Source organism: Panthera pardus, unplaced genomic scaffold (genome assembly GCF_024362965.1).
Source record: "Panthera pardus isolate Hobbes unplaced genomic scaffold, ASM2436296v1 HiC_scaffold_18, whole genome shotgun sequence".
NCBI classification, from domain to species: Eukaryota; Metazoa; Chordata; class Mammalia; order Carnivora; family Felidae; genus Panthera; species Panthera pardus.
In genome coordinates, this window is record NW_026526743.1 from 18,030,799 (window position 1) to 18,056,638 (window position 25,840).

The following is a 25,840-nucleotide window of genomic DNA, read 5'->3' on the forward strand; positions in this document are numbered from 1 at the left end:
CACTAGCAGCAGAACACACTTCTCCTCAGGTGCACACGGAACATTCACAAGGATAGATGATATGTTGGGCCCCAGAACAAATCTTAGAAAATTTAAGACTGAAATCGTAACGAGCATCTTTTCTGATCACAATGTTATAAAAAGGAGAAAACGATTTTTTTTTAAAGCCCTGGAAAATTCACAAATATGTGGCTATTAAACAACATGCTCTTGAGCAACCAATGGGTCAAAGGGGAAATCGAAAGAAAATAAAGAAAACAACTTGAGACAAATGAAAATGGAAACACGGCATACCCAAATTTATGGGAGGCAGCAGAAACATTTAAGAGGGAAGTTTAGAGAGATAAATGCCTACATTAAGAAAAAAGAAAAATCTCAAACAACCAGAATTTACACATCAAGGAACTAAAAAAAAAAAAAGGAAAAAAAAACCAAATCCCAAAGTTAGCAGAAGGAAGGAAATAACAAAGATCATAGCAGAAATAAATGAAGATACCAGAAACACAATAGAAAAACCAATGGAACTAGGAATTGGTCTTTTTCTTTCTTTTTTAAAAAATGTTTGTTCATTTTTTTTAGAGACAGAGTGTAAGCAGGGGAGGGGCAGAGGATCCAAAGCAGGCTCTGCACTGACAGCAGAGAGCCCCACACGGGGCTCCAACTCACAAACCGTGAGATCGTGACCTGAGCTGAAGTCGGGCACTCAACAGACGGAGCCACCTGGGCACCCCAAGAATTGGTCTTTTAAAGAGATAATAAACAAAACTGACAAACCTTTAGCTAGACTAAGAAAACAAGAAGACTCAAGTAAGTAAAATAAAAAATGGAAGAGGAGACTATACAACTGATAACACAGGAATACAAAGGACGTAAGAGGCTACTATGAAAAATTGTTTACCAACATATTGAACAACCTAGAAAAAAATGTATAAATTCCTAGAAACATAGAGCCTACCAAGACTGAATTATGAAGACAGGGAAAATCTGAACAGATTGGTTACAAGTAAGGAGATTGAGTCAGTAATAAGAAACCTCCTAACAAAGAAAAGTCTAGGACAAGATGGTTTCATTGGTGAGTTTTACCAGACATTTAAAGATGAATTAATACGGGGTCCCTGGGTAGCTCTGTTGGTTAAGAGTCTGACTCTTGACAGTTTGTGAGTTTGAGCCACAAGTGGGGCTCTGCACTGACAGTGTGGAGCCTGCTTGGGATTCTGTCTCTCTCCTTCTCTCTCTGCCCCTCTCTTGCTCTCTCTCAAAATAAATAAATAAACTTAAAAAGAATTAAAGAAGACTTAATAACAATCCTTCTCAAACTTCTCCAAAAAATTAAAGGGACGGGAACACTGTCAAATCATTTTACAAGGTCAGCATTACCTTGATACCAAAGTCAGATAAGTACACTAGTAGAAAAGAAAGCTATAGACTAATATCCGTGATAAATACAAATGCAAAATTCTCAGCAAAATATTAGCAAATTGAATTCAGCATCACATGAAAAGGATCATATACCACGATCAAGTGAGATTTACCCCTGGGATGCAGGGATGATTCAATATATGTAAATCAATAAATGTGATTAACACTATATTAACAAAATAAAAAGATAACAATGATAGGATCATCCCAGTATGTGCAAAAAAAGCATTTAACAAAATTCAACATTCTTTAATGTAACAATAAAAACTTTCAACTGGGCAAGGGGGAAACATACCTCAACATAATATAGGCCATGTATGACAAGCCTACAGCTAACATCAAATTCAACAACAAAAAGCCAAAACCTTTTCCTCTAAGTTCAGGAAGAAGACAAAGGTTCCCAGTCTCATCACTCCTATCAATCTAGTACTGGAAACACAAAGCAAAACAATTAGGCAAAAAAAAAAAAAAAAAAAAAAAAAAGAAAAAAAAAGAAAAAAAGGCATCCAAATCAGAGAGGAAGAAGTAAAATAGTCTTTCTTTGTAGATGTTATGATCTTATATAAAGAAAATCCTAAAACTCCACCCCAAAACTGTTAGAACTAATCAACAAATTCAGCAAAGTTGAAGGATACAAAATAAACATACAAAAATGCATTTCGATACACTGTTGGAGGAGGTAAAAAGACAGGACTGCTTGTTGACCCCTGAGCTGGATCCGGGCAGTTGGAGGCTCCTCACCCACTACTGTATCTTTGGAATGTACGCTCTGCCTACCATTTCCACAGTGGGAGATATTCCAAGGACATAGCCTTGACAGAGTAAGGTGTTGTTGAGACCATCTGGAAGGTATACATTACTGAACCCAGTTAAGGCCTCTATACAAACTTTAAGATTCTGGTAAGTAGGTGCAGAAACATACCCATTTTGTGGCTGTCCAAGACAAGCCTGATAAAGTTCTCTTGCTTATTAAACCTTCCACCTACCGACCTGAGCAGTCTACCTCTTTCTTCAGTCTCTCCTTGCCCTTTGTTTGTACAGGTCAATTTGCAAACCAACATTCACTAACAACAAACTATGTGAAAAAGAAACAAACCATCTTTTTTTTTTTTTTTTTAATGTTTACTTATTTTTGAGAGAAAGAGAGACAAAGTGTGAGCAGGGGAGGGACAGAGAGAGAGGGAGACACAGAATCCAAAGCAGGCTCCAGGCTCTGAGCTGTCAGCACAGAACCCGACATGGGGCTCGAACTCATGGACTGCGAGATCATGACCTGCGCTGAATTGGATGCTTAACCGACTAAGCCACCCAGGCACCCCAACAATCTTTATGATAGCATCAAAAGGAACAAAATACTTAGGAATAAATTTAACCAAGGAGGTGAAAGATCTGCATACTAAAAACTGTAAGACATTGATGGAAGAAATTGAAGAAGGCATAAATAAATGGAAAGGTATTCTGTGTTCTAGAAGAATTAACATTGCTAAAATGTCTATACTACCTGAAGCTATCTATAACTTCAGTGTAATCCCTATCAAAATTCCAATGACATTTTTTACAAAAATAGAGAAAACAATCCTAAAATTTGTATGGAACCATAAAAGACCAGAATAGCCCAAGTAAGACTGAAAAGAATACAGCTGAAGGCATCACACTTCCTGATTTCAAACTATATCACAAAGCTATAAGTGGTCAAAACAGTATGGTACTGGCATTAAAAAAAGACACACAGATCAATGAAACAGAACAGAGTGCCCAGAAATAAACCTATGCATATACTGTCAACTAATTTTTGACAAAGGAGCCAAAAATTTATAATGAGGAAAGGACAGGCTCTTGCATGAATGGTGCTGGGAAAACTTGAGAGCAACATGCGAAAAACTAGAACCCTATCTTACACCACACATATCCGCTCAAGCAGATTAAAGACTTAAACATGAGACCTAAAACCATAAAACTCCTGGAAGAAAACAGGGATAAGTTCCCTGATGTTGACCTTGGCAATGACTTTTTGGATTTGACACCAAAAGCAAGGGCAACAAAAGCAGAAATAAACAACTGGGATTACATCAAACCCAGTTCTTCTTCTTTACAGCAAAGGAAACTGTCAACAAAATGAAAAGGAAACCTATGAAATGGGAGAAAATACTTGTAAACCACATATCTTGGAGTTAACATCCAAAATATGTAACAAACTCAAACCGCCCCGCCCCCAACAAAACCCCAATTTAAAAACAGGCAAAAGACCTGAATAGATATTTCTCCAAAGAACACATGCAAATGGCCAAGTTACATGAAAAGGTGCTCAACATCACTAATGACCAGGGAAATACAAACCAAAGCCACAACGAGATATCACTTCACACCTGTTAGAATGACTATGATAAAAAAGATAAGAGATAGCCAATAATGGCAAGGATGTAGAGAAAAGAGAACCCTTGCACACTGTTGGTGGGACTGTAAACTGGTACAGCCACTGTGGAAACAGTAGGAAAGTTCAAGTTAAAAATAGAACTACCATATAAGCCAGCAACATCACTTGTGGATATATATCCAAAGCAAATGAAATCACTAGATCTCGAACAGCTATCTGCACGCCCATGTTGACTGCAGCACTATTGATAATAGCCAAGTATGGAAACAACCTAAGTGTCCGTAGACTGATAAATGGGTAAGAAAATGTAGTGCACACACACACACACACGCATGAATGCCACCCAGTCTTTAAAAAGAAGGAAATCTACTTGTGACAACATGGGTGATCCCTGAGGGCACCGTGCTAAGTGAAACAAGCCAAAGACAAATACTGCCTGGTATCACTTATGTGTACAATCTACAAAAGCTCATAGGAACAGAGTAGAATGGTGGCTGCCAGGGGCTGGTGGGGGTTGGGGGGCAGGGGCAGGGAATGGGAGATACTGGTCAAAGGGTACAAACTTACAGTTATAAATTGAAGAAAGTTCTGGGATTCTAATGTACAGCATAGTGACGATGGTTAACAACACTGTATTATGAGCCTAAAAGTTGCTAAGAGTAAATTTTCTATATTCTCGCCACATGAATACACACACACACACACACACACACAAAGTGATTATGTGAGCGGGCATCTGGGTGGCTCAGCTGGTTAAGCACCTGACTTTGGCTCAGGTCATGATCTCACAGTTAATGAGTCCGAGCCCTGCTTTGGGTGAGCCCTGCTTCTCTAGATCTCCCTCTCTCTCAAAAAAAAATAATTATGTGAGGTGATGGATGTATTAACCAACCTTATTACGGTATCATTTTGTAATATGTACATGAATCAAATGATTATGTTGTACAGCATAAACTTACACAATATGTAAAGCTGGGGGAAAAAAGGTTACCTGGGCTCAACTTCACTTACAGTTCGGGGTGTCCAATTGGTTCTGGTAGTGAAAGCCCCTAAGATTGGGAGTACGGGGGGAGTGGCAGTAAGGCAGGGTAACACCCTTCCGCTTGAGGTATTTTCCAAGCAGTCCTGGACACCCCTACCCTGGCTCCAGCTTTATGCCGTGTAGCAGCCATGGGAATGGTGGGCTCTTGCTCCTGGAGCAGTTGTAATAGCATGTTCATGGCACCAGTAGGCACTGCCTGATTCCTCAACTTCTCAATTATAGGAGGGGTAGCTGGGCCCTGTAGCATGCCTGTGCTGGAGTATTTTTTTTTTTAATTTTTAAAAAATGTTTTATTCATTTTCTGAGGGGGGGGGGAGAGGGAGAGAGAGAGAGAGAGAGGGAGAGTGGGAGCGAGCGATCAGGGTAGGGACAGAGAGAGAAAGGGAGACACAGAAACTGAAGCAGGCTCCACGGCCCGGAGCCTGATGTGGGGCTCAAACTCACGAACCGTGAGATCATGACCTGAGCCGTAGCCAGACATATAACTGACTGAGCCACCCAGGCACCCCTTGAGTATTTTCTTGAGAGTCATTTCTGCAAACCCAGGCTAGAGCCCTCTTCTCTTGGTCTTCCAACTGCTAAGAAGTTTTGATCCAATTTTAAGCATTTTTGGAAACCATAAATATGTCAGTATTCAGTACTCTCAGGAAGTATCTCTAAAAAAGAAAAGCTTAAAACACAACCTCAGTATTGTCATCACACCTAAAAAATTAACAATAACTCCTGAACAGAATAAAATATTCAGTCAGTATTCAAATTTCCAACGGTCTCATAAATGTCATTAAAAATGTTCGGGGTGCCTGACTGGCTCAGTTGGTGGAGCATGTGACTCTTGATCTTGGGGTTGTGAATTTCAAGCCCCATGGTGGGTATAGAGATGACTTAAAAATAAGAAATATTGGAGCACCTGGGTGGCTCAGTCGTTTGAGCATCCGACTTCAGCTCAGGTTCGTGAGCCCCACTTCGGGCTCTCTGCTGTCAACGCAGAGCCAACTTCAGATGCTGTCCTCTGCACCTCCCCATTCATGCTCTCAAAAATAAACATAAAAAAACAACAAAACTGTAAAATGTAGGCTCGTGTTGAGTTAAATATAATGAAATAAGGGTGTGATACTATATCCAAATTCCTCACATTAAGTCTCTTTCTACTGAATATGCTTTGGGAGGTTCCGGTTTTCTGCACTGAACCCTCTCCTGTACAGACACACGAAAAGGAAATCCACAGCCACGTCAACTGGCAGAGGGCTGGAAGTGTCAGTTTCCTCACTTGTATAGTAGGGGTCATAATAAAATTTTTAGCTCGAGTTGTTAGGCCAGAGATAAGGCAGGTAAGGTGCTCAGCATGGTAGCTTCAGAGTCGTTTTATAGCCTGCAGCTCTACGGAAGGGTGAGGAAGAAAGTCCTATGCTGAACGGAAACAAGGGAAGTGGATGAGAAACGGTCTTGTAGGAGTCTCCTGCAAGAGACAGAGGTGGGGGCGGGGGGGGGGGGGGCGCCTGTGTGGCCATCAGTTGAGCGTCCACCTTCGGCTCAGGTCATGATCTCATGGTTCATGGTTCAAACTCCACATTGGGCTCTGTGCTGACAGCTCAGAGCCTGGAGCCTGCTTCAGATTTTGTGTCTCCTTCTCTCTGCCCCTCCCCTGCTTGCACTCTCTCTCTCTCTCAGGAATAAACATTAAAGAGACGGAAGTGGATGAGAAACTGCCTCACGGCAGCTCTTCACAAGACCACTCATCTTCGTTTCCGGAGTCAGCAGGCCTTCTGCCAAAGTTCGGGTCAGATCACAGTTAAGTTTTCCCTGTGTGGCTTACGTGGAGATGTGCAAGGTTGTGCAGGTGCCATGGCAGAACCATTCATCACAGCACCACCCAACAGGTCATCTGCCTGTGACAAAAAGGGATAACATCTTTCTGGAGGAGACACCTGGTGGCCATCACCATTCCCAGGGATTAGACTTGACCGGCACTATTGGGGCAACATGGCACCAAGTACCTCCTGACGGGAAGCAAGAAGTCAGATACATAGGAAGGATTCTTGTAAAAAGTACTTACCCTGCACCTAATCAGGTCTTTAGAGCAAACTTCCAGTTTGTAAGATCTCCAGAAGATGGCAGAAGTTAATTGACACCATGAGAAAACAATTAGGCAAATCCAGAGTGGGGGACATTCTACAAGACAGCTGGCCTGGCCTCTTAAAAAAAAGTCCCGTCTTATAAAACTGGGTGGGGCGGAGCAGGGAGGCTACCGTAGAATTTAAAAAGACATTAGAGACCTAAAAAAACAACGTAGAATTTGAACTTTCATTGGATCCTGGAACAAAACACAAGCAACAGTATAGAAGACTTTTGGGGTTACAATTTGGGAAATCGGAATATCAGACATTAGAGAATTAATGTTAGTTTTTCTTACAAGTGATAATGGTATGAAGGAACGCGTCATTTTTCAGAGATACATACTTAAGTGCTTAGGACTGAAGTGTCAAGATGTTTGGAAATTAGTTACTCTTGAACCAAGACGTATTTGAATTGCAAGGGTCCACTTACGAGCAGATTTACATATACATGCAGTACTGTAAATGTATTTTCTCTTTCTTATGGTTTTTAAATAACATTTTCTTCTCTCTAGCTTACTTTATTGTAAGGATAGTATATAATACATAGAACATAGAAAATAATCGAGTGTTAATCGACTATTTCGGTTATCAGAAAGGCTTCCAGTCAGTAGTAGGCTACTAGTAGCTAGGTTTGTGGGAAGTCGAAAGTTATAGATTTTTTTTTTTTTTTAATACATGGATTGTCGGCATTCCTAACCCTCACCTTGCTTGAGGGCCTACTGTACTTTTATTAAAAAAAAATTTTTTTTAAATGTTTATTCATTTTTGAGAGAGCGTGAGTGGAGGAGGGGTAAAGAGAGAGGGAGACACAGAACCTGAAGCAGGCTCCAGGCTCTGAGCTGCCAGCAGAGCCTGACGTGGGGCTCTAAACCATGAACCGTGAGGTCATGACCTGAGCTAAAGTCGGACGCTTGACTGAGCCATCCAGGCGCTCTTCCAACTGCACTTTTCATTGGTTCAGTAAAAAGAATATGTAGACACAAAGTAAATATGAGAATATTTACTTTGTAAATTAATTGTACAGTAAATTTAACAATATTAACAATTGTTAAATTTAAGCGGTGGGTATGATAGCAACTATACGGATGTCCACTTTTTCTGTATGCTTGAAATTTTTCATAATAAAGTATTTAAAGAGGGAATATAGATTTTAAAAAATCCCTGCCCTCATGGAAATTACATTCCAGTGTGTGTGGAGGGGGGAAATTATCAAGGATGAATTAAGTACAACATAGGGAATGTTAGTGGTCAAGTGCTTACGAAACAAAAGGAGTCAAGGGCTGCAAACATTGTGTATGGGGGTTGAAACCGTAGGTCAAGAGATCGAGGGAGGGCCTAAGTTGTATGTGAGGAAGACCTGGTGGGTATGTGGTGGAAAGGCATTCCAGGCAGGGCAAACAGCAAGTGCAAAGCCCTTGAGGTTGGAGCCAGCCTGGCATACGTTGACACTTCTGGTTTGCTCACAGTTCCTGTCACACTGAGAAGGCCAGCTTGGCAGGAACTGCAGGAGCAAACAAGAAGTGGTGGATCAGAGAGGAAATAGAACCATATCAAAGCTTTACCAAATCAAATACGTATCAAGTATACACATTTATATATACACATATAAATACTTCTAGATGTGTGGGCAGTCTCCGGAAGAATGCATGGGAAACTGCTGATGGCGGTTGCCTCCAGACAGAATTGGGCATCTGGGGTCAGAGTGAGTCCTACATCTGGACTTTTCTCTGGACTTCCTGATTCACTTGAAATTCTCACCATGTTTAAGCTCTTTCTTATTTCCGACACATGACATAAGCTACAGTTCCTCAAAGTCCCTGGGCATACATGAGGATCCTCTGTTTAGAGCCTCTCCTCCTCATAGGCAGCCATTTCAGAAGACCCCTCCCTAGGCCATTTTCCCTCAATGCAAGAATCCTCTCTCTGCTCGCCCGAATATGCTTCAGATAAGCCTGTCTCTCAACCACTTGAGTGGTCTTGAGGAAACACCAATTCAGCCACAACCTGGTGCTCTAAGCGAGTCAACTGTCTCAGGAGCTCCCTGCTGACAAATGTGGTGGGTGATATTCTGGACTATTGTGTGGCAATTCCTTTGGGGGCAGCAAGAAAAAATGTTCATCTGGCCTGCTTAAAACGACCTCCGATCATCACCACGATCAACATGAAAAAGGAGGACCAAAATAGAGGGAGAAATTCCACACTGTGAAGAAAACCGATCAGATGATATTAAAAGTGTACCGTTACTATCTTAGATGTAATCATGGCAGTGTAATCATGTGTAAAATAAATCTGCATCTCTAAGAGATACATATACTTACTTATCTCTGGATAAATCCTCAGGATTTGCTTTAAAATCACCTAGGGGGGAGGGGAATAATTAGAGATGAAACTGATTGGTATTCTGTTGATAACTGTTAAAACTAGGTGATGGCTACACAGAAGTTTTTATTATACTGTTTTCACATGGTTCAAAAATTACATAAAAAAAGTTTCTTGTAATTATATAGATAATAAAGGAATAATCAGATAAATTTTAGCATGTATAGGGGCTCGAGGCTATTTTGTATAATCAACTCACTCTACTGTCTGGTATAGAGAAGGCAGTCAGTTTAATAACATAACATAAAACAAAACAAAACAAAACAGAAAAAAAACAATCACCCTGAAGCCCCTCTTACTGGTCAAGGTACTAATTCTACCCCAGCTTCTTGCCCGATCATCCAGCTCTTTCACACATACACAGTCTTACACTTTTCCAATGAGTGTTTATTATTAGTTAAGCCATGCTTCAGGATCCCAGGGTGGGGATCACCATGTACCCAGGTCCCCCTTCACTGCCCTAGGAGAAGGATGGAGTACGGAGGAGAGGTGGGTGGAGCCAGTTCAGATCTTCCCAGGAAACGTGCCTTCCGCCCGGCGGTCGTCCCAGGCTGCCACCTGTGGAAACACAGCCAATGTTACTCCCTTCCCCCGTGGGGAAACCAGATGAGTGACCTTGGTCTTCCTCACTTTGCTCACCTGCTCAGTCGTCAACAAGTAAGCCCAGTACTGCCACTATTTCAGGAGTGAGGGTTGGAGGGGGGCGAGTAACATGCAGAAAAATCCCACATTCACTGCAGGGCTGTCCCTGGGGAGATGTGTGACTGTAAAGAGGTTCAAGAGTGCGGCTGTGCCGTATCTCAGGAACCCCAGAGTTAACACTCAGTGATGGTTGTCAGAATACAGGAAAGAACACTAGGCAGCTGCGAGACAAAAAAGAGGCTCATCTATGCCCTGGCACGAGTGGATCTCCCAAGTGCAAAAAGGTGCAAAACTGAATACAGAGTGTGATCCTGCTGATCACAGATGTACGCATATAGGCATATAAAAAATAACAGAAAGGCCCGTATCAAACTGTTAACGCTCCCTAGAAGAAACACTCTGCAACCTGTGGACCTTCCTACGGGCAGTCAGAAGCACAACCACTGATATACATACACCCTCACACTCACATATATATGCCATGTATTAGAGGCAGTGGACCAAAGCACGGATAATAAGGAAGACTGAGTCTGAATTCCTAGCTGTGACACCTCGGGCAAATTACTTAATCTTTCAGGGCCTGTTTTTTTTTTAATTTTAAATTTTTATTTTGAGAAAGAGAGAGAGAACACACAAGGTGGGGAGGGAGGCAGAGGGAGAGAGAAAGAATCTTAAGCAGGCTCCACGCCCAGCACAGAACTGGACACTGGGTTTGAACTCACGAAACCATGAGATCATGACCTGAGCCAAAATCAAGACCTGGATGCGCGACAGACTTGCCACCCAGGCACCCCTCAGGGCCTCAGTTTTTAATTGTATAAAATGAGGACAGTGAGGGGCACCTGGGTGGCTCAGTCGGTTAAGCGTCTGACTTCAGCTCAGGTCATGATCTCATGGTTTGTGGGTTCGAGCCCTGCACCGGGCTCTGTGCTGACAGCAAGGAGCCTGGAGCCTGCTTCGGAGTCTGTGTCTCCCTCTCTCTGCCCCTCCCCTGCTCGCGCTGTCTCCAAAAAATAAATAAAACATTAAAAAAAATGAGGATAGCGATAACAGTATCCACCTCATCCTGTTTTGCAGCATGTTTGCCCTTAGAGGATATCAAGTGCTTACAAATGAGCTGGCTCATAGTTAAGTGATGTGTATTTTATTTACATACTTACACACCATGTATCATGAATACTCTGTACTTTAAAAAACATACAGACAAATTGGGCCACACTACGTATTGTCCTGCAACTTGCTTTTCCCACAAGTCTTAGAGCTCTTTCTGTTTTCTGTCACAAAGATCAAGATAAACGTACCAACATTTATCTAGCTCGGGTTGTTTCCGAATTACAAACAACTCTGCAATGAAGATCCTCACACAGGAGCATCTTTGTAGGTCTAGATGCAAAACTGCCACGTGTATGTTTTTTTCCATTTTGAAAGATCCTGCCAAACTGACCTCAAAAGAGATTGTACCAATTTATGGAACAACTAACATTTAGCACTGTCCATCTTTATAATTCTTGCACCAGAATGCAAGGTAAAAACAAGCTTCTCTCTGTTGTTTTAAGCTGTGTTTTCCTGATGACTTGAGTGGAGATGGACATCTTTTCAGGTCAATGCTCACCTGGATTCCCTCATACTGGACTTGTACTGTCCACAGTCCACAGTACTCTATGAGTGAACTTCTCAGTCGCTGGGATTGACCCTCTCTCCATCTCTCTCTTTTTAAAAAATGTTTATTTTTGAGAGACAGAGATAGAGCTCGAGTGGGCAAGGGGCAGAGAGAGAGAGGGAGACACAGAATCCGAAGCAGGCTCCAGGCTCTGCACTGTCAGCACAGAGCCCGATGCAGGGCTCGAGCCCTGGAACCATGAGATCATGACTTGAGTCAAAGTTGAATGCTTAGCCAACTGAGTCATCCAGACACCCCTCTCCATCTCCTTTTTTTTAAAATTTTATTATATTTTTTTAAAAATTTACATCCAAATTAGTTAGCATATGAAACAGATTTCAGGAGTAGATTCCTTAATGCCCTTACCCTCCTCTCCATCTCTTTTTAAAGGATCAGGTTGGTCTGATAACTTGGAAATTTCACTTTGCCCAATAATCCCACTTCATGGAAAGGAAACTAAGGGAACCATTCAAATAGAGAAGAAAACATTTCCCGGAATGGAAATGTACACTGAAGTATCATCTAAAATAGTGAAAAGATGTGAATCCAGCTAAAAGGGAAGGAAATATTTTATAACTATTAAGATGATGGCTGCCCAATAAGTGAGCAGATTGTATGGACATGGAAGTAGGTACACAATGCATGTTAAGTAAAAAAAGCAAAGCATAAAACAGTGTCAGGAGTATGACCCATATTAGTATTAAAAAGTACATAACCACACATCTACACATACACACACATTAGCACACAGAAAACGAAGTAAAAGGTTTGTGCCAAATGACTAAGGAAAGTTAACTTTGGGATCAGAAGGGAATGGCTCGGGGGCTTTCACTTTCTACATTACATAAATCTCCTGTTTTGAAGATTCCACAAAAGTCAGTGCTATTTTTTCATAGAGAAACTCAAGATTTTTTAACCTGGAAAATAAAACATGGTTGGAAAAAATGTTTTAAATGCCCTTCCAAAATACACATACTGGGATTAGAGACTAATTGAAAATAATACACAGGAAACACCTGGAAATGCTACAGTATTATTAGGGAGGTCAGGAGGATGGGGAACATTTTTCTGCCCTTTCTCTATTTTTTTAAGTTTTTGTGAAGTGGTTATATTTTTCACAAAAAACAAAACAGGGGTGCCTGGGTGGCTCACTCGGTTAAGTGTCCGACTTCAGCTCAGGTCATGATCTCACAGGTCATGAGTTTGAGCCCCTCGTCGGGCTCTGTGCTGAGAGCTCGTAACCTGGAGGCTACTTCAGATTCTGGGTCTCCCTCTCTCTCTGACCCTCCCTGGCTCATGCTCTGTCTCTCTCAAAAATGAATAAACATGAAAAAAAAATTGAACAACAACAACAGCAATAACAAAACACTTGTTTTTACTTCACCAAGTTTTTAAAATGAAGAAGCCAGGGCAGCCAGGTTTAAAAGGGACTTGGCAGAATACATTTATATTCAGCCCTAACAGGGCAGACACAGCAGGCACCTGAGGGTAGGAACCACACAATCTGCTGCTCCCAAGGTAAGGGCAGGCCCAGGTCCTGGAGAATGGGGCGTAGGGCAGCACCGGGGCCGGAAGCATGCTTCCCAGGCCTCTGTCCAGCATGCACCCAATGGAGGCTCTGAGGCTGGAGGAGGGATGTTATGAATTCACAACATCATGCTACCCAAGATCACCCAGCGACAAGGAGAAATCCTGGAAGGGCACAGGGCACTCAAAGACACATGAGACACTGTGGCCAGAGAGGTGGGAGGAGAGCCAAGCAAGCTGAGGAAGACTGCATTAAGGCAATCTGTTCTCAAGAAATAAGCCCCAAAGGCGTACATCAAGGATGCTTCATATATACTGAAAAATTAGAACATAATCTCCATCAAAAGGGAATCAGTTAAATAAAAGCATCTGAAAGTTACTAAAACCTAAAACGGCAGATCTGTATGCATTATTATAAAAAAAGGCTTCAAGACACACTGAGAAGTCAAAGCAATTCGAAGACTACGTCGTGTGACTCATCCATACAGAGGCTCCACAGGAAAAAGGGAGTGAGTTAACACTAGTTACCTCAGGGAAGGAGCACTGGGGAGCACAAGACGGCTTCTACTTTTTATTTTACTGTACTGCTCACAGTTGGCTTTTTTTTTTTTTAATTTTTTTTTTTTAACGTTTATTTATTTTTGAGACAGAGAGAGACAGAGCATGAACGGGGGAGGGTCAGAGAGAGAGGGAGACACAGAATCTGAAACAGGCTCCAGGCTCTGAGCAGTCAGCACAGAGCCCGACGTGGGGCTCGAACTCACATACTGCGAGATCGTGACCTGAGCCGAAGTCGGACGCTCAACCGACTGAGCCACCCAGGTGCCCCGGCTTTTTTTTTTTTTTTTTTTAATAAGCACTATGACTTTTGTAATACTACCATATTTTGATCCTAAAACACAAGGTTTTTGCATTTTAACATCTCTGAAATTAGCATTAATTGCATTCCTTTCTGGCATTTTAAAAAAAGATTTCTCAATGTTTCTTGCAGTCAAGAGGATCTTTGATTTGAGGCAATAGTACAATGTTAAACATAAATATTTGGGAGGCGGGGGGCTCAATCAGAAGGACTTGGGCCCCTAAAGATAAATTCTTTATTTAAAGTGTGTGACAGAGTATTAAATAGTCACAAAAGGTCTGGTCAATCAGGGCTAGCCAGATTGCCTTACTGTGTCCGCATCTTCTAGAGAAGCACACGGAAGTAGGTAGGGGTAAAAAGACATGTTTGAGATTTCCTTCAGAATACTACAGCAAAGAAAAGGGGAAAGAAGGGAATGTGGAAAAATCTTGAAAATACTCAATTTGGGGGGGCGCCTGGGTGGCTCAGTCGGTTGGGCGTCCGACTTCAGCTCAGGTCACGATCTCACAGTCCGTGAGTTCGAGCCCCGCGTCGGGCTCTGGGCCGATGGCTCAGAGCCTGGAGCCTACTTCCGATTCTATGTCTCCCTCTCTCTCTGCCCCTCCCCCGTTCATGCTCTGTCTCTCTCTGTCTCAAAAATAAAATAAAAACGTTAAATAAAAAAAAAAAAAAAAAAAGAAAATACTCAATTTGGGGAGTGGGTATAAGTGGAAGGTCACTGAATTATTCTCTCTACTTTTATGTATAATTTGAATGTGTTCATAATAAAAGGCACAGAACTGCACAAGATGGCGAGCCCCACAGGGACAGGGAGCCGGCCATACGCATATTTGTGGGCTGCATGAGCAAGATGGATGTAGCATGGAGACGGCCCCAGCTGCCCCAGCTGAGAGTCCTGACTGGCTGAGAGTATCATTAAAAAGAGAGAATGAGGGCAATTCCACAAAGCAAAGGTCAAGTCCCATGGACAGTGCGATGCCCTGTGCTTCCTCTGCCTCTCACAGATGAGCCCCCACCGAGTTACTACACTCCCTTCTGCTAAGACCCCATCCAGCGTTCCAAGGGCTCCAGCAGGCAGTACATACCCAGGATATGGGGCAGAGGGACTTGTACACACGCCGGGTACCATTCACACACGGAGACATCACCCCCTTTAGCAGTCATCGCCTTCTCACAGCGGTGAAAGTCTGTGAAGAAAGGGGCTCAGGTTCAGCCCAGACCAAGGACTGGAACACATTTTTAAAAAAATGTTTATTTTTGAGAGAGAGAGAGAGAAAGAGAGAGAGAGAGAGAGAGAGAGAGAGAGAGAGAGAGAGAGAACAAGTGGGGGAGGGGGAGCACGCAGAGAGAGAGAGAGACAGAGAGACAGAGAATCCCAAGCAGGCTCTGCGAGGTCAGTGAAGAGCCCAACTCAGGGCTCCAACTCACAAACTGTGTGATCATGACCTGAGCCAAAATCAAGAGCCCAACACTTAACCAACTGAGCCACCCAGCTGCCCCTAGAACACATTTTTGATCAAAACTCAGAGAAATATTTTTCACTTCACAGCAGTTATGCATACACATACACACACACACACACACACACACACACACACACACGTTTGACAAAGAATGTACATTCCTACAAATGTGCTGAAAAAGGCTAGACATGCCTCGCCAAATTGATCTCATGGCCCCTAGAGAACTACTGTTTGACCTGAAAATTCTGGGGTCAGGAATGAGGAGGTAACATGAGGGACATGTGCAGGGACTATGGAAGTCCAAAACCAGGGCAAAGGAAAGGGAAGATAATCTTGATGCTAAGATGCTGGCATCCTAAGACGGGAAGAGGATAATCTTGTTTTTAAAAGTAGGAAACTAGGGGCGCCTGGATGGCTCATTCATTCGACTATAGGTTTCAGCTCAGGTCCTGATCTTATGGTTTGTGAGTCTGAGCCTCTCCTTTCTCCCACCAGGATCTGTGCTGAACTATGGGGAGGCTGCCTGGGATCCTCTCTCTTGGCCCTCCCCTGGTGGAGCTCTCTCTCTCAAAATAAATAAATAAACTAAAAATAAAAACACCTTTAAAAGTAGGCAATTAAGGGGTGCCTGTCGGTAGAGCATGCAACTCTTTATCTCGAAGCTGTGAGTTTGAGCCCCACAGTGGGTGCAAAGATTACTTAAAAATAAAATCTTTAAAATAAATAAATAAAATAAAAGTAGAAAATTAATTAAAAAAGAGAAAAATACTCCAAGTATTGTACTCCTGGGCACATTCTCTACATAACAAAAGCATTCATATGCACATCAAATTACACAGAACATTCATAGCATCATCATTCATAAAAGCCCCCAACTGGAAACCATGCAAGGGTCCAGAAATAAATTATGGAAAATTATACACTATGAAAATGACCAAACCATACATCATAGCATGGATGAATCTTCAAAACTGCCAAATGAAGAAATTAAAAAACCGAGACTATGTATAATGTCTATAAAGTTCATCAAGAGGCAAACCTAAAAGCAGTGATAAAACCAAAATGTGATTGCCTTAAGTCGGCAAGGTTACATCTCTAGTGGGCAGAGTAGGATGCTGTATTCAAAGCAAGGCATGCAGTAGGCAGGGAAGCTCAGGATGCTGGCCAGTATCTAATTTTTTATCCAGGTTATAGTTACGCAGGGGAATCACTTTAGTATTATTCATTTAGGTGTACATTATGCTTTACATATTTCCTTTATGTATGTTACATCTGTCACATATACACACAAATAGTCTTCAAAAAAAAAAAAAAAATCATTATAGGAACCAAAGTTTGTGATCCTGACCTAGATCCTGGAACTTGAACACAGCTGTGATGAGGGGCATGGGCCCTGCAAGGTGGGATGCCCACAACAACAAAAAAAGAGGCCTGGGATGTACAGATCCAGTAGGAAACAACAGATAAGCGACACGAGGTGAGGGACCAGGAACAGGTCTGCATCCCCTCCCACGTCTACGCCCTGCTTACCCAGGTAGTTCTGCCAGCAGTTCCTGGTCTGGTTCTGGTTGGGGAAGCGGCTGTCAAAAGGGGCAGTCTGGTAGTTCTTGATTTTGGTCTTGATGTCTTCTGCCATGGTGCTGAGTCCTGGAGGCATAGGCAATGGAGGTTGGCAAAAGTTCTAAGGGACCTGGGCATGGGGAGGTCAGCCCACCCAGACGCAGAATAACGGGGTAGGTTAGGTGTGAATCAGCCACCACCTTCTACCTCTCAGCATATACAAACAGAGGTAAAGGGTGGGGCAAATCCACACATCTAAGTGTGGAAGTCACAGCAGGGCTTGGCAGGGCGGGGGGATGGGACTCCTTAGCAAAATCGGGCCTTATTCGTCCCAAAATAACACTGGCCAACATTCACTGAGTACTCAGTATAGGCCAAGCACTGTTCTACACACTTTACTCCTGCAGCCACTCTAAAAGGTAGGAACTATTACTCATCACTATCACTGTTTCACAGACAAGGGACAGGGTGTCCAAGTGACTTCCCAAGGTCATACAAGTGGAGGAGCCACACTCCATCACTGACAGATCTACACTGTAGAGGTTCTTAATCTCCTTGGTACCACGAACTCCTCAGGGATCTAATGAACCCTTTCTCAGAATATTTTTTAATGCATTAAAAGATTGCATAGGACCATAAAGAAAACCAGTTGTATGTAGCAGAGGATTTATTAACTACCACAATTCTGAAGTAGTCACGAGTGAAGATGTATTCTGTGACATCTGCAACCATAATGTGATATAAGATGACCCGTGATTTTGATTGCTGACAAAGCGACAGATGATGACTGTTACCAAGATTGATGCCTCCATTCTTAAAAGGAAATGCTACACTTAAATTAGAGATTAAGAAGAATAAAGGGGTGCCTGGATGGCTCAGTCTGTTAAGCCTCCAGCTCTTGATTTCAGCTCAGTTTGTATCTCATAGTTGGTGAGTTGGAACCCCGCGTCAGGCTCTGTGCTGACACTCCAGGAGCCTGCTTGGGACTCTCTGTCTCCCTCTCTGCCCCTCCCCGCTCGCTTCTCTCAAAAATAAACAGTTAAAAAGAAAGAAATTTTTAAAAAGGTTAGGAAAAATACATATGTAATTTTCCCCCCTTCAAGTACTAGCACACCTTGCATTCTATGGACTTTGCAGACTGAGAATCACAAAGCTCTGCTGTATCTCTTATGAGGTGACACACAGTTTTCTCCATGGAATGTGAAACTGCCTCTATTCCAGAGAATTCAAAGAGTAATGGGGTTACAAAGGCCCATGTAAATTCAAGGGACCCAACGTAGTGAGCAGGCCAGTGTTAAATTCAAGGGACCCAAGGTAGTGGTGGGGATCTGGGGCACCACAGTAGAATCTTTGGGGGGAAAGGGTAGAGGCGCATGAGGAGGAGACGTAGAATACCAGCGCTGGGACACAGAAGAAGAGTTGTTCTGAAGTGTTGTTTTGGGGGGAGACCTGGGAGGGAGGGTGGTTCAGGAATGACTCTTAAGCCCTCTAACATTCAAGAGGGAGGAGGAACCAGAAACCTGGGTGCAAGGCCAGGCCGCGGCCCGGGCAAGCCACGGGAGCCACGCCTGCCTAGGGCCCGCTGATTGAGGGCACTACAGTCCTAACTACGGAATCCAAACCCCGGTCGCCGGCTAAGTAGCTTAATATCGCTGATCCTCAGTTGCTTCACTGTCAAAAAGGGATAATTACGGGCCTTTCCTCATAGGGCTGGAGTGAAGATTAAATGAATTAATAAAGTCGCGTGAAACGTTACCTGGCATTAATTAAGGAAGATCGAAATAATCGTTAGCTACGAATACTAACAGAACAGGACCCTAGGGACCGGGGTTGGGGGGGGGGCGGTGCAGACGCCGCGGGCCGGAAACTCACTTCGTCCTCGAGGAAACGAGGGTCCGGTTCCTCAGTTCCCCAGGATAGGGTCCCAGCTTCCCAAGCCCTGGACACTCACCTAAAGACACCCCCGAAGCACCTTGCAGCTCAATGTGACCCTCAACAAAGACGCCAGAGTCGGACCGGAAGCGGAATTGAGGCCGGCCGGAAGCGGAGCGAGTCAGCGTGCGTGAGAGTTTTCCGCGAGGCTAGAACGCCCGCGGAAAAGCCGTCTCTGGAGCCATTAAGGCCACGCCCATCCGGGAGAGCTCCGAAATCCTATTGGGCTGAATGCCCGTTGATCATCACTTCCGGCCCAATCGTGAGCTGGCGTGCGCTTTTCGAAGGTCCGACCTGGGCTTGAGACGCCTGGTTACAGTTTCTCATCTCTTGTTTTTACCTAGGGAAAGGAGTTTCGAGTCCTGGGACTATCTGCAGAGTGGGCCGAGGGAAAAGTATCCCAGCGGAAGTATCCTTATTCATGCAGGTATTGCTTGTTTAACGCTTACCCAGTGCCAGGTACTTCGATAAGGGTTGGGGATGCATCACTGAACAAACACGAGTCCCTACCCTCTTCATGATTATTACGGGATCAATTGTTAGGGGTTTGAAATCGAACCAGTCTTTCTCCCAGGGTCATTTGTCATACTGTGAGGAATATCCAGACTCCCACCTCCCTGTTCATTACCGTCTTTCCCCAAACTCCAGAAGGCACAAATTAACACAGATTTGGGTGCCTGAAGGTTCAAACCAAAGTCCTGCATCACAGAGAGGAGGGGTTAAGAACATAAAAGCTTGGGTCTGGCAGAAATTAGTCCATCTTGGAAAGTGACACATCTATTCTAGTCACAGAGGTATCCCTGACTCTCTCTCACACCTCACAGCTAGCTGATCAAGAAATCTTGTCTTTGCCTGAAGCAATATATCCAGAATCTTCGACATCTGGTTCAAGCCACAGGCACAGCCAGCCTAGGCTATAGAAGCAGCCCACACCCTAGCCTCCTGGTTTCCCCACTGCCCTCCACAATCATCCACTCAGCCAGAGAGACCCTGTTAACACCTCAGTCATCACTTCCCTTTGGCTTAGAACCCTCTCATTGGGTCTTGTCTGACTCTTTCAGTCAAAAGCCAAAGTCCTCATAAATGACCTACACAGTTTGGTCCCTCTTATACCCTCATTTCTTATCCTTTTCTCTTTATTCCCACTGCTCCAGCCATACTGGCCTCTTCCTGTTTAAACACGCAGTCTGGCTTCCCTCTAAGGGCCTTTTGTATTTGCTCTCCCCTTGGCCTGGAATGCTTTTTGTGAAGCTGGCTCCCTTCCTCACTTCCTTCAGGTCTTTGCTTCAATGTCACCTTCCTGGTGAGTCCTTCTCAGACCAAATACTTAAAATTGTCATTTTGTCAGTCCATAGGAGGACCACTCTTTAGGGACTCAGTGGTTCCCAGAATGGGGTAGGCTCTCCTTGGGATCTAGATCCAAGTTCAACCACCCTCAACTTGGAGTGGTGAGACAGTAGGTGGTTTGGGGGATCTAGCACTAAGTCTAATTACTTAATGGTCCCAAGCACTGGAAGAACACACATAAGTCCTCTTTTGGAGTTTTGAGTCTTCTCTTCAGAAGGGACACAGCAGGTAAACTCAAACGTTAGTGATTGGGTCCGATTCCTTTACAAGTCCCAGCACGGGCAGGCACACAGTAGGCCCTAAAGGGACTGAGTTGATTCCTTTGAATATCCCATCACACAGTGAACATGCAAGTAGGTCCCCTAAGGGTCTGGGTGTGTTTTAGTCACCGCGCGCGCGTCTTAAGATCACACAGGCCGGGGGTGGGGGTGGGATGTGAGTGTGGTGGTGCACACTTAGGGTCCTTAGTGGGTTTAGTCAGTGTCAGTGGGAAGGACGCAGGCAGCACACACGACTAATTTGACGGGGTATTTTTATTGGGTCGCTCCTCCCGGTCCACCTCCCGCGCAGTCGGTATGGGCCAGGCCGGGTACGCGGCCCCCGAAACGGTACGTGTACTTGCGCCCACCGCTCTTGCGCACGATGTCGCGGCGGTAGTAGTAGCGCAGGCCTCGGCTCAGCTTCTCGTAGTTCATGCCGGGCTTCCTCTTGCGCTCACCCCAGAGCCGCGCCACCTAGGACAGAGGCTGGGCTTAGTCTGAGAGTCAGGAGGGAGCCTGGCTAGGCAACAGACGCGCGGGGCGGGGGACGCGGTTTCGGGTACGTTTTGGGCAAGAGTTAGTCCCTTTAACTCCTGCGGGGATAGAGATGAGTACGAGCTGGGGTGGGGGTGGGGGGTGGGGGTGGGGTCAAGTACTAGGCAAACTGCCTCGACTTGGCCGGTCTGGGAAGCTGCCCCACCTCTCTGGGGTCACACAGCTGGAACTCGCGGCTGTTGCCCGTCCAGCGGATGCAGTTGCTACGCTCCCCGTCTCGGAGCAGCTCCAGGAGGAACTGCCACAGCTGAATGGGACCTGCGGAGTGCAGGCAGGTGAACACTCAGGCTTCCTAGCCCCGGACCAAGTCGCTTCGATGACCCATACGTCCGGGCTCCCTCGCCTCGAAGGTCCACGTGTCCGGTTTTCCCAACTCGGGGCCCAGCAGTCCATCCCCTTCGGGCCCAGCGAGTCCGGATCCCTCCATATAAGGATCCCCAGCATCGGCCTCAGGGACCCAGGCAGCCGGGGCCCCCATCTCTGAAACTTAGGAGTTTGGGTGCCACATCTTGGAGACCCAGATATCCAGACCCTCACCTCTTTCCTCTCAACTAATCCAGGAGCCTAGGTCTCTTGCTCCCTGGAAGACTACCAGTGTCTTAGTCCTCTCCTCCTCCGGGACTCACCGTCACCACCTCTCTCGGACTCTTAGGTAACAGCCTCGCCCCCTCATTTCCAGTTTCCTGGTTCCCGCCCCTACGCGCCTAGGCCCCGCCTCATTAGATTCGGGTCTTGCGGACCCCTCACCTCGATGGTTACTTTTGGGGTAACAAGCCAAGGTTACGTGGTCCGACTGCTGGCTGGGTTCAGAGGACGTGGTGAGATCTGAAGCCTGGTATCCCTTTGAAGAAGTGGTGCAGTCCGTATGCAGCCCCGAGACCCAGGAGGTGGTATAGTCTGAGACCGCAGGTCCAACCCACGAAATGGTAGTGTCCGCGTGAGGCTCCCCGCGGAGGCCCTTGCCCCAGTAGGTGGCGCCGTCGAGACCAATAGAACTGTCCCAGTTGGTGGAGCTGGGGGCGGCCTGGGCACAAGACCACGAATTGGTCCCTCCCCCGGAGGTGGCACAGTTCTGATCCGTTGGCCCCGCAGAACCGGCGAAGGGGGCGGGGCCCAGGCCGGGAGGGGCGGGGCCCGGGGCCTGGGAGAAGCCGTTCCAGTGGTCCGAGCCGTTGCACGTCAAGTCTGTCCAGTCTCCCGACCACGGAAGAGCCTGACGGGCGGGATCTGTGAGGAGCAACAGATCTCAAGTGAGGGGAGCCTAGGTGTCCCGGTCTCTGGCTCGGGGGTTCTTGGAGTCTAAGCTCTAAGCTCTGGGGCCCTGGGCTCCCGGATCTAGGCCATGCCACATCGAGGACACAGGTGTTTCCCGTCCTAGCCCCGTTCCCCTTAACGATCGAGTAGTTTAAACCTCCAGCTACGGAGGAGGACCCCAGTGTCTTTCTTCCCCCTCCTCTGTGTACACACTCACCCGCCCCCCGTGTAGCTTCTGGATGCGTTAACGTGGAGCCCCAGTCCAGCGGTGAGAGCCCTGCGAGGGATAAGAACGAACAGAGTTTAGGGAAGGTGTGAGCAATGACTAGAGACGTCCCCTCGACCACTCACGCAGCAGTCTTTATTCTTCAGGGAATGAGTTATTACCTCCAGCCCCTACTCACGCATACCTAGAACTCAGGACCCTGGCCTCGTCGTCTTTCAACCTCAGGACTTCAAGCCCGCAGCCCTCCCCCCTTTTTGCCTTCGGAGTCCAGGAACACACCCTTCCTCCCTCAGTCCCAGCACCCCAGTCTCTCACCTTCCTCAGCTCCCAAGGGTCCCAGCCCACAACCACCTTTCCAGCGTGTCTCCACTGTCAGCGTGTCCCCTGGGAACGCCAGCTCAGGGAAATAGAAGCCGAGCTCAGCTCCTTCTGCAGGCAATGAGGAGGTTAGGGCTGGGTCGGGGTCAGCAGAGACCCCCACCTGTGCACCCTCCCCATACAGTGACTCAGTGCAGCAGCCTACCCAGTCCTGAAAGCCTGTTCCCTGGGGGCACTTCCTGCGGTGAAGCTTCATCCCAGTTCCACAAGTCCATGGATGCTCCTTGTGAATGTTCTGGGCAGGGGAAAAAAGGGGAAGGGGTGAGCTGGTGACACTTAGGGACCTTGGAGTCTGGCTGGAGACTCCCTCAGACCCAGAAGTCCAGGCCTTTTGTTCCCTTCTTCCCCGAGACCCTGAAATCTTGGCCTCCAGTGTCCTTTTTTCTCAGACTAGGAGTAAGGGACCTCAGCCCTCTCCCTCCCTCAGACCCAAGAGTCCAGACCCCCAGACATCCAGTCCCCAGTTCATGGCTCACCTCTGGCGGGTTTCTCTGTCCCCAGCCAGGGGTCTCAGCCCCATTTCATACCATGCACCCCCTCCCCTGGGGGCCGGGGCAGGGGGGGAATTTTCCGAGACGTCAGAGCTGGGGGTCGCAGCTGGGTCGAGTTGCAGGGACAGAGGCGGGGCCAAGCGTCGTCCCCCCCCACCCTCCACCCCCCTCAGGGATGGCCGTCCGCCGCCTCCTGACAGCTCCAGCTATCCTGTTGCGGGGATGGCTTGGACTTGGACAGGAGCTTGGGGAACAGCGGGCTGCGCGAGACCCGGGGTGCGGAGGGGAGTTTACGGGATGATGGGGGTGGGGCGGGGGGCTTGCTGGACAGGTTCTCCGTCTTGGGTCTTGATCCTGCGACATGGGGGGGGGGGGGGGGAGAGGGGGGAGGGTCTGGGGTCAGTTGGGTTGCGCCAAGCTTATCTACAACAGGAAGGGGGATTTCCGGCCAGACCCCAGGTCGGCCTACGTCACAATCTGCAGGGGGACTGCGTGGGGGGTGGGGAGGAAGGATATGGTTGGGGGAAGCTGACCCAGAATCCCCAACTGGGCAGAGTTCTCCCCTTCGAGGGCTTTGAGGACGACATTCTGGGGCTGCTCTTGAGTGCCAATCATGGTAACAGCATCAACGATATAAATAATAACGACAGTACTTCTAATAGCTAACATTTATTGAGGGCTCATTGCCTGCCACCAACTGTGTCACTGGGTTTTCACTTAATCCTTTTATGAGGTAGGTACTAGTCTTCATTTTATGAAAGGGGGAAATTGAAACAGACTTCCTTCCACTTCTCTTCATGTCCGGAATCCATGCCTTTCCATGCTATAATAGTTTGAGACAAATGGGGAAAATTTGAGTATGAACTGAATATAAGATATAGAATTATTCATTTTCTTAGATGTGATCATGGTATTATAACATGAAAGATGTCTCTGTAAGGAAATGGACACATATTTAGGGGCGAAGTGTTATGATGTCTGTAACTTACTTCAAATGATTCAGCATCCCCCCCCCCCCCCGCCCCTCACGTATACATATAACATATACATCTATACATGCAATAGTTGGGACATACTTATACTAAAAAATTATTTGTTTATTTGAGCTTCAAATTTAACTAGGTGTCCTGTATTTTTATTTCCTAAATCTGGTAACCCTAAACCCAGGTAGCTTGGCTTCAGAGCCTGTGGTTGTACCCATTATGCTGTATTAGTAAGTGTTTACCATTAAAAATAACCTCCTTAATGGCATTTTTCAATATTCACCCTGCTTGACCATTAACCATTTACCATTCTGAGGGTGGGAGGATGGAAGTGTGAGCACTACTCTTCTGTTGGTGTTACAGGAGGAAGCTGGGCTTGAAAGGGGAGAGCCACTTCCCAGGGCACATGGTGGGTGGGTGGTGTTGGGATTGGCTTCAGCATTGGGTGAGCAAAGAGCACCCAGGTCACTGCTCCACCATCTATCCAACCCAAGGACCTGAAGGGTACCCTAACCTAGTGTTCCCCACCATGCCCCAGGCCTCCTCCCCCTGAAGCTGGTCTCTCTCCTGTGTGTCAGTCTCCATGACTCCCTACTCTAGGTTGGTGTCCCTGGCTCTGGGTCTCTGTTGCACCAGGCCTGATCCAGTGAGGCCTTGTCACCCAGTCTCTCCTGCTGAATCTCAGTCCCTTCCCTTCTCTCTCCCTACTTCCTTATCTCTCAAGTCTCCATCTCTCTCTCTCTCTGGGTGTTCTCCCCATCTTCCCTCCCATTGTACTGCCTTGACCTGCCATTCTCGCCTCTCCATCTGTCTCTCTCATCTCTGCTTGCCACATCCTCTCCATCTCTGTCCATCTGTCTCCCAACCCCACCGAGCTTTCTTTCCCTTTCCTCAGGGAGACTTAAACACACACATTTAAAACTTCATTTTTGGAATCATTCCCTCTTCCCATCTCCTCCCTTGTTGCCCTCCCTGACTGAAGTGAGCAGAAGGGGGTCAGGAGCAGGGAGGGCTAGTGATGTGGGGATAGGGTCTGAGGGTCCTGGGGCTGGGTTGTCTGGCCCAGGTGACAGGGGGCTGAAGGACACTTCCTGTGAGGGAGGGAGACCCTCACCCTTGTAACCAGACTGGAAAATGTGACGTCAGAGAGGGAGCAGTAAGGGAGGAAGGCGGGAACAGAGGAAATTTGACACCTCTCCTGGGTAATCAGCTTCCTGAGAGGCCTTGGCATTGTTTCCTTCCTCCTCCGAGTGCCCTTTCTCAACCCAGGGTTCTGCTGGCTTTGGCCCTGGGAGACCCTCATCCCTTCCCCATGCTTGAATCATGGAGTATCCCTCCTCTGCCTGGTCCCTGCCCTAGCCCCTTTCAGACCTCC

At 46.1% G+C, this 25,840-nt stretch overlaps 2 protein-coding genes across 2 annotated transcripts; both read right to left on the minus strand.

The window, feature by feature from the left end:
• Positions 1-9,539: 9,539 nt before the first annotated feature.
• LOC109251499 (cytochrome c oxidase subunit 6B1) lies at positions 9,540-19,128 on the minus strand. The gene is given in 5 exon segments (XM_019423252.2): positions 9,540-9,886; positions 15,102-15,137; positions 15,139-15,203; positions 17,010-17,126; positions 18,991-19,128. Coding segments are annotated over 4 exon segments (261 nt in total). The 5' UTR covers positions 17,116-17,126; positions 18,991-19,128; the 3' UTR covers positions 9,540-9,832.
• A 1,705-nt stretch (positions 19,129-20,833) lies between these two features.
• ETV2 (ETS variant transcription factor 2) lies at positions 20,834-23,842 on the minus strand. Its single transcript, XM_019423187.2, has 7 exons — positions 23,468-23,842; positions 23,137-23,226; positions 22,929-23,042; positions 22,605-22,664; positions 21,881-22,360; positions 21,279-21,391; positions 20,834-21,052 (listed from the first exon to the last, which is right to left on the minus strand). The coding sequence occupies exons 2-7, from the start codon at positions 23,204-23,206 to the stop codon at positions 20,852-20,854; spliced, it is 1,038 nt and encodes a 345-aa protein (XP_019278732.1). The 5' UTR covers positions 23,207-23,226; positions 23,468-23,842; the 3' UTR covers positions 20,834-20,851.
• Positions 23,843-25,840: the final 1,998 nt, after the last annotated feature.

What these genes read in the sequence shown, in the direction of transcription:
- ETV2 (XM_019423187.2), bottom strand. Translation starts at nt 23,206, where the DNA reads ATGGACTTGTGGAACTGGGATGAAGCTTCACCGCAGGAAGTGCCCCCA. An exon ending in ACCCTTGGGAGCTGAGGAAG is followed by an intron (nt 22,665 to 22,928) that starts GTGAGAGACTGG and finishes TATCCCTCGCAG; the next exon opens with GGCTCTCACCGCTGGACTGG. An exon ending in AGAAGCTACACGGGGGGCGG is followed by an intron (nt 22,361 to 22,604) that starts GTGAGTGTGTAC and finishes TGCTCCTCACAG; the next exon opens with ATCCCGCCCGTCAGGCTCTT.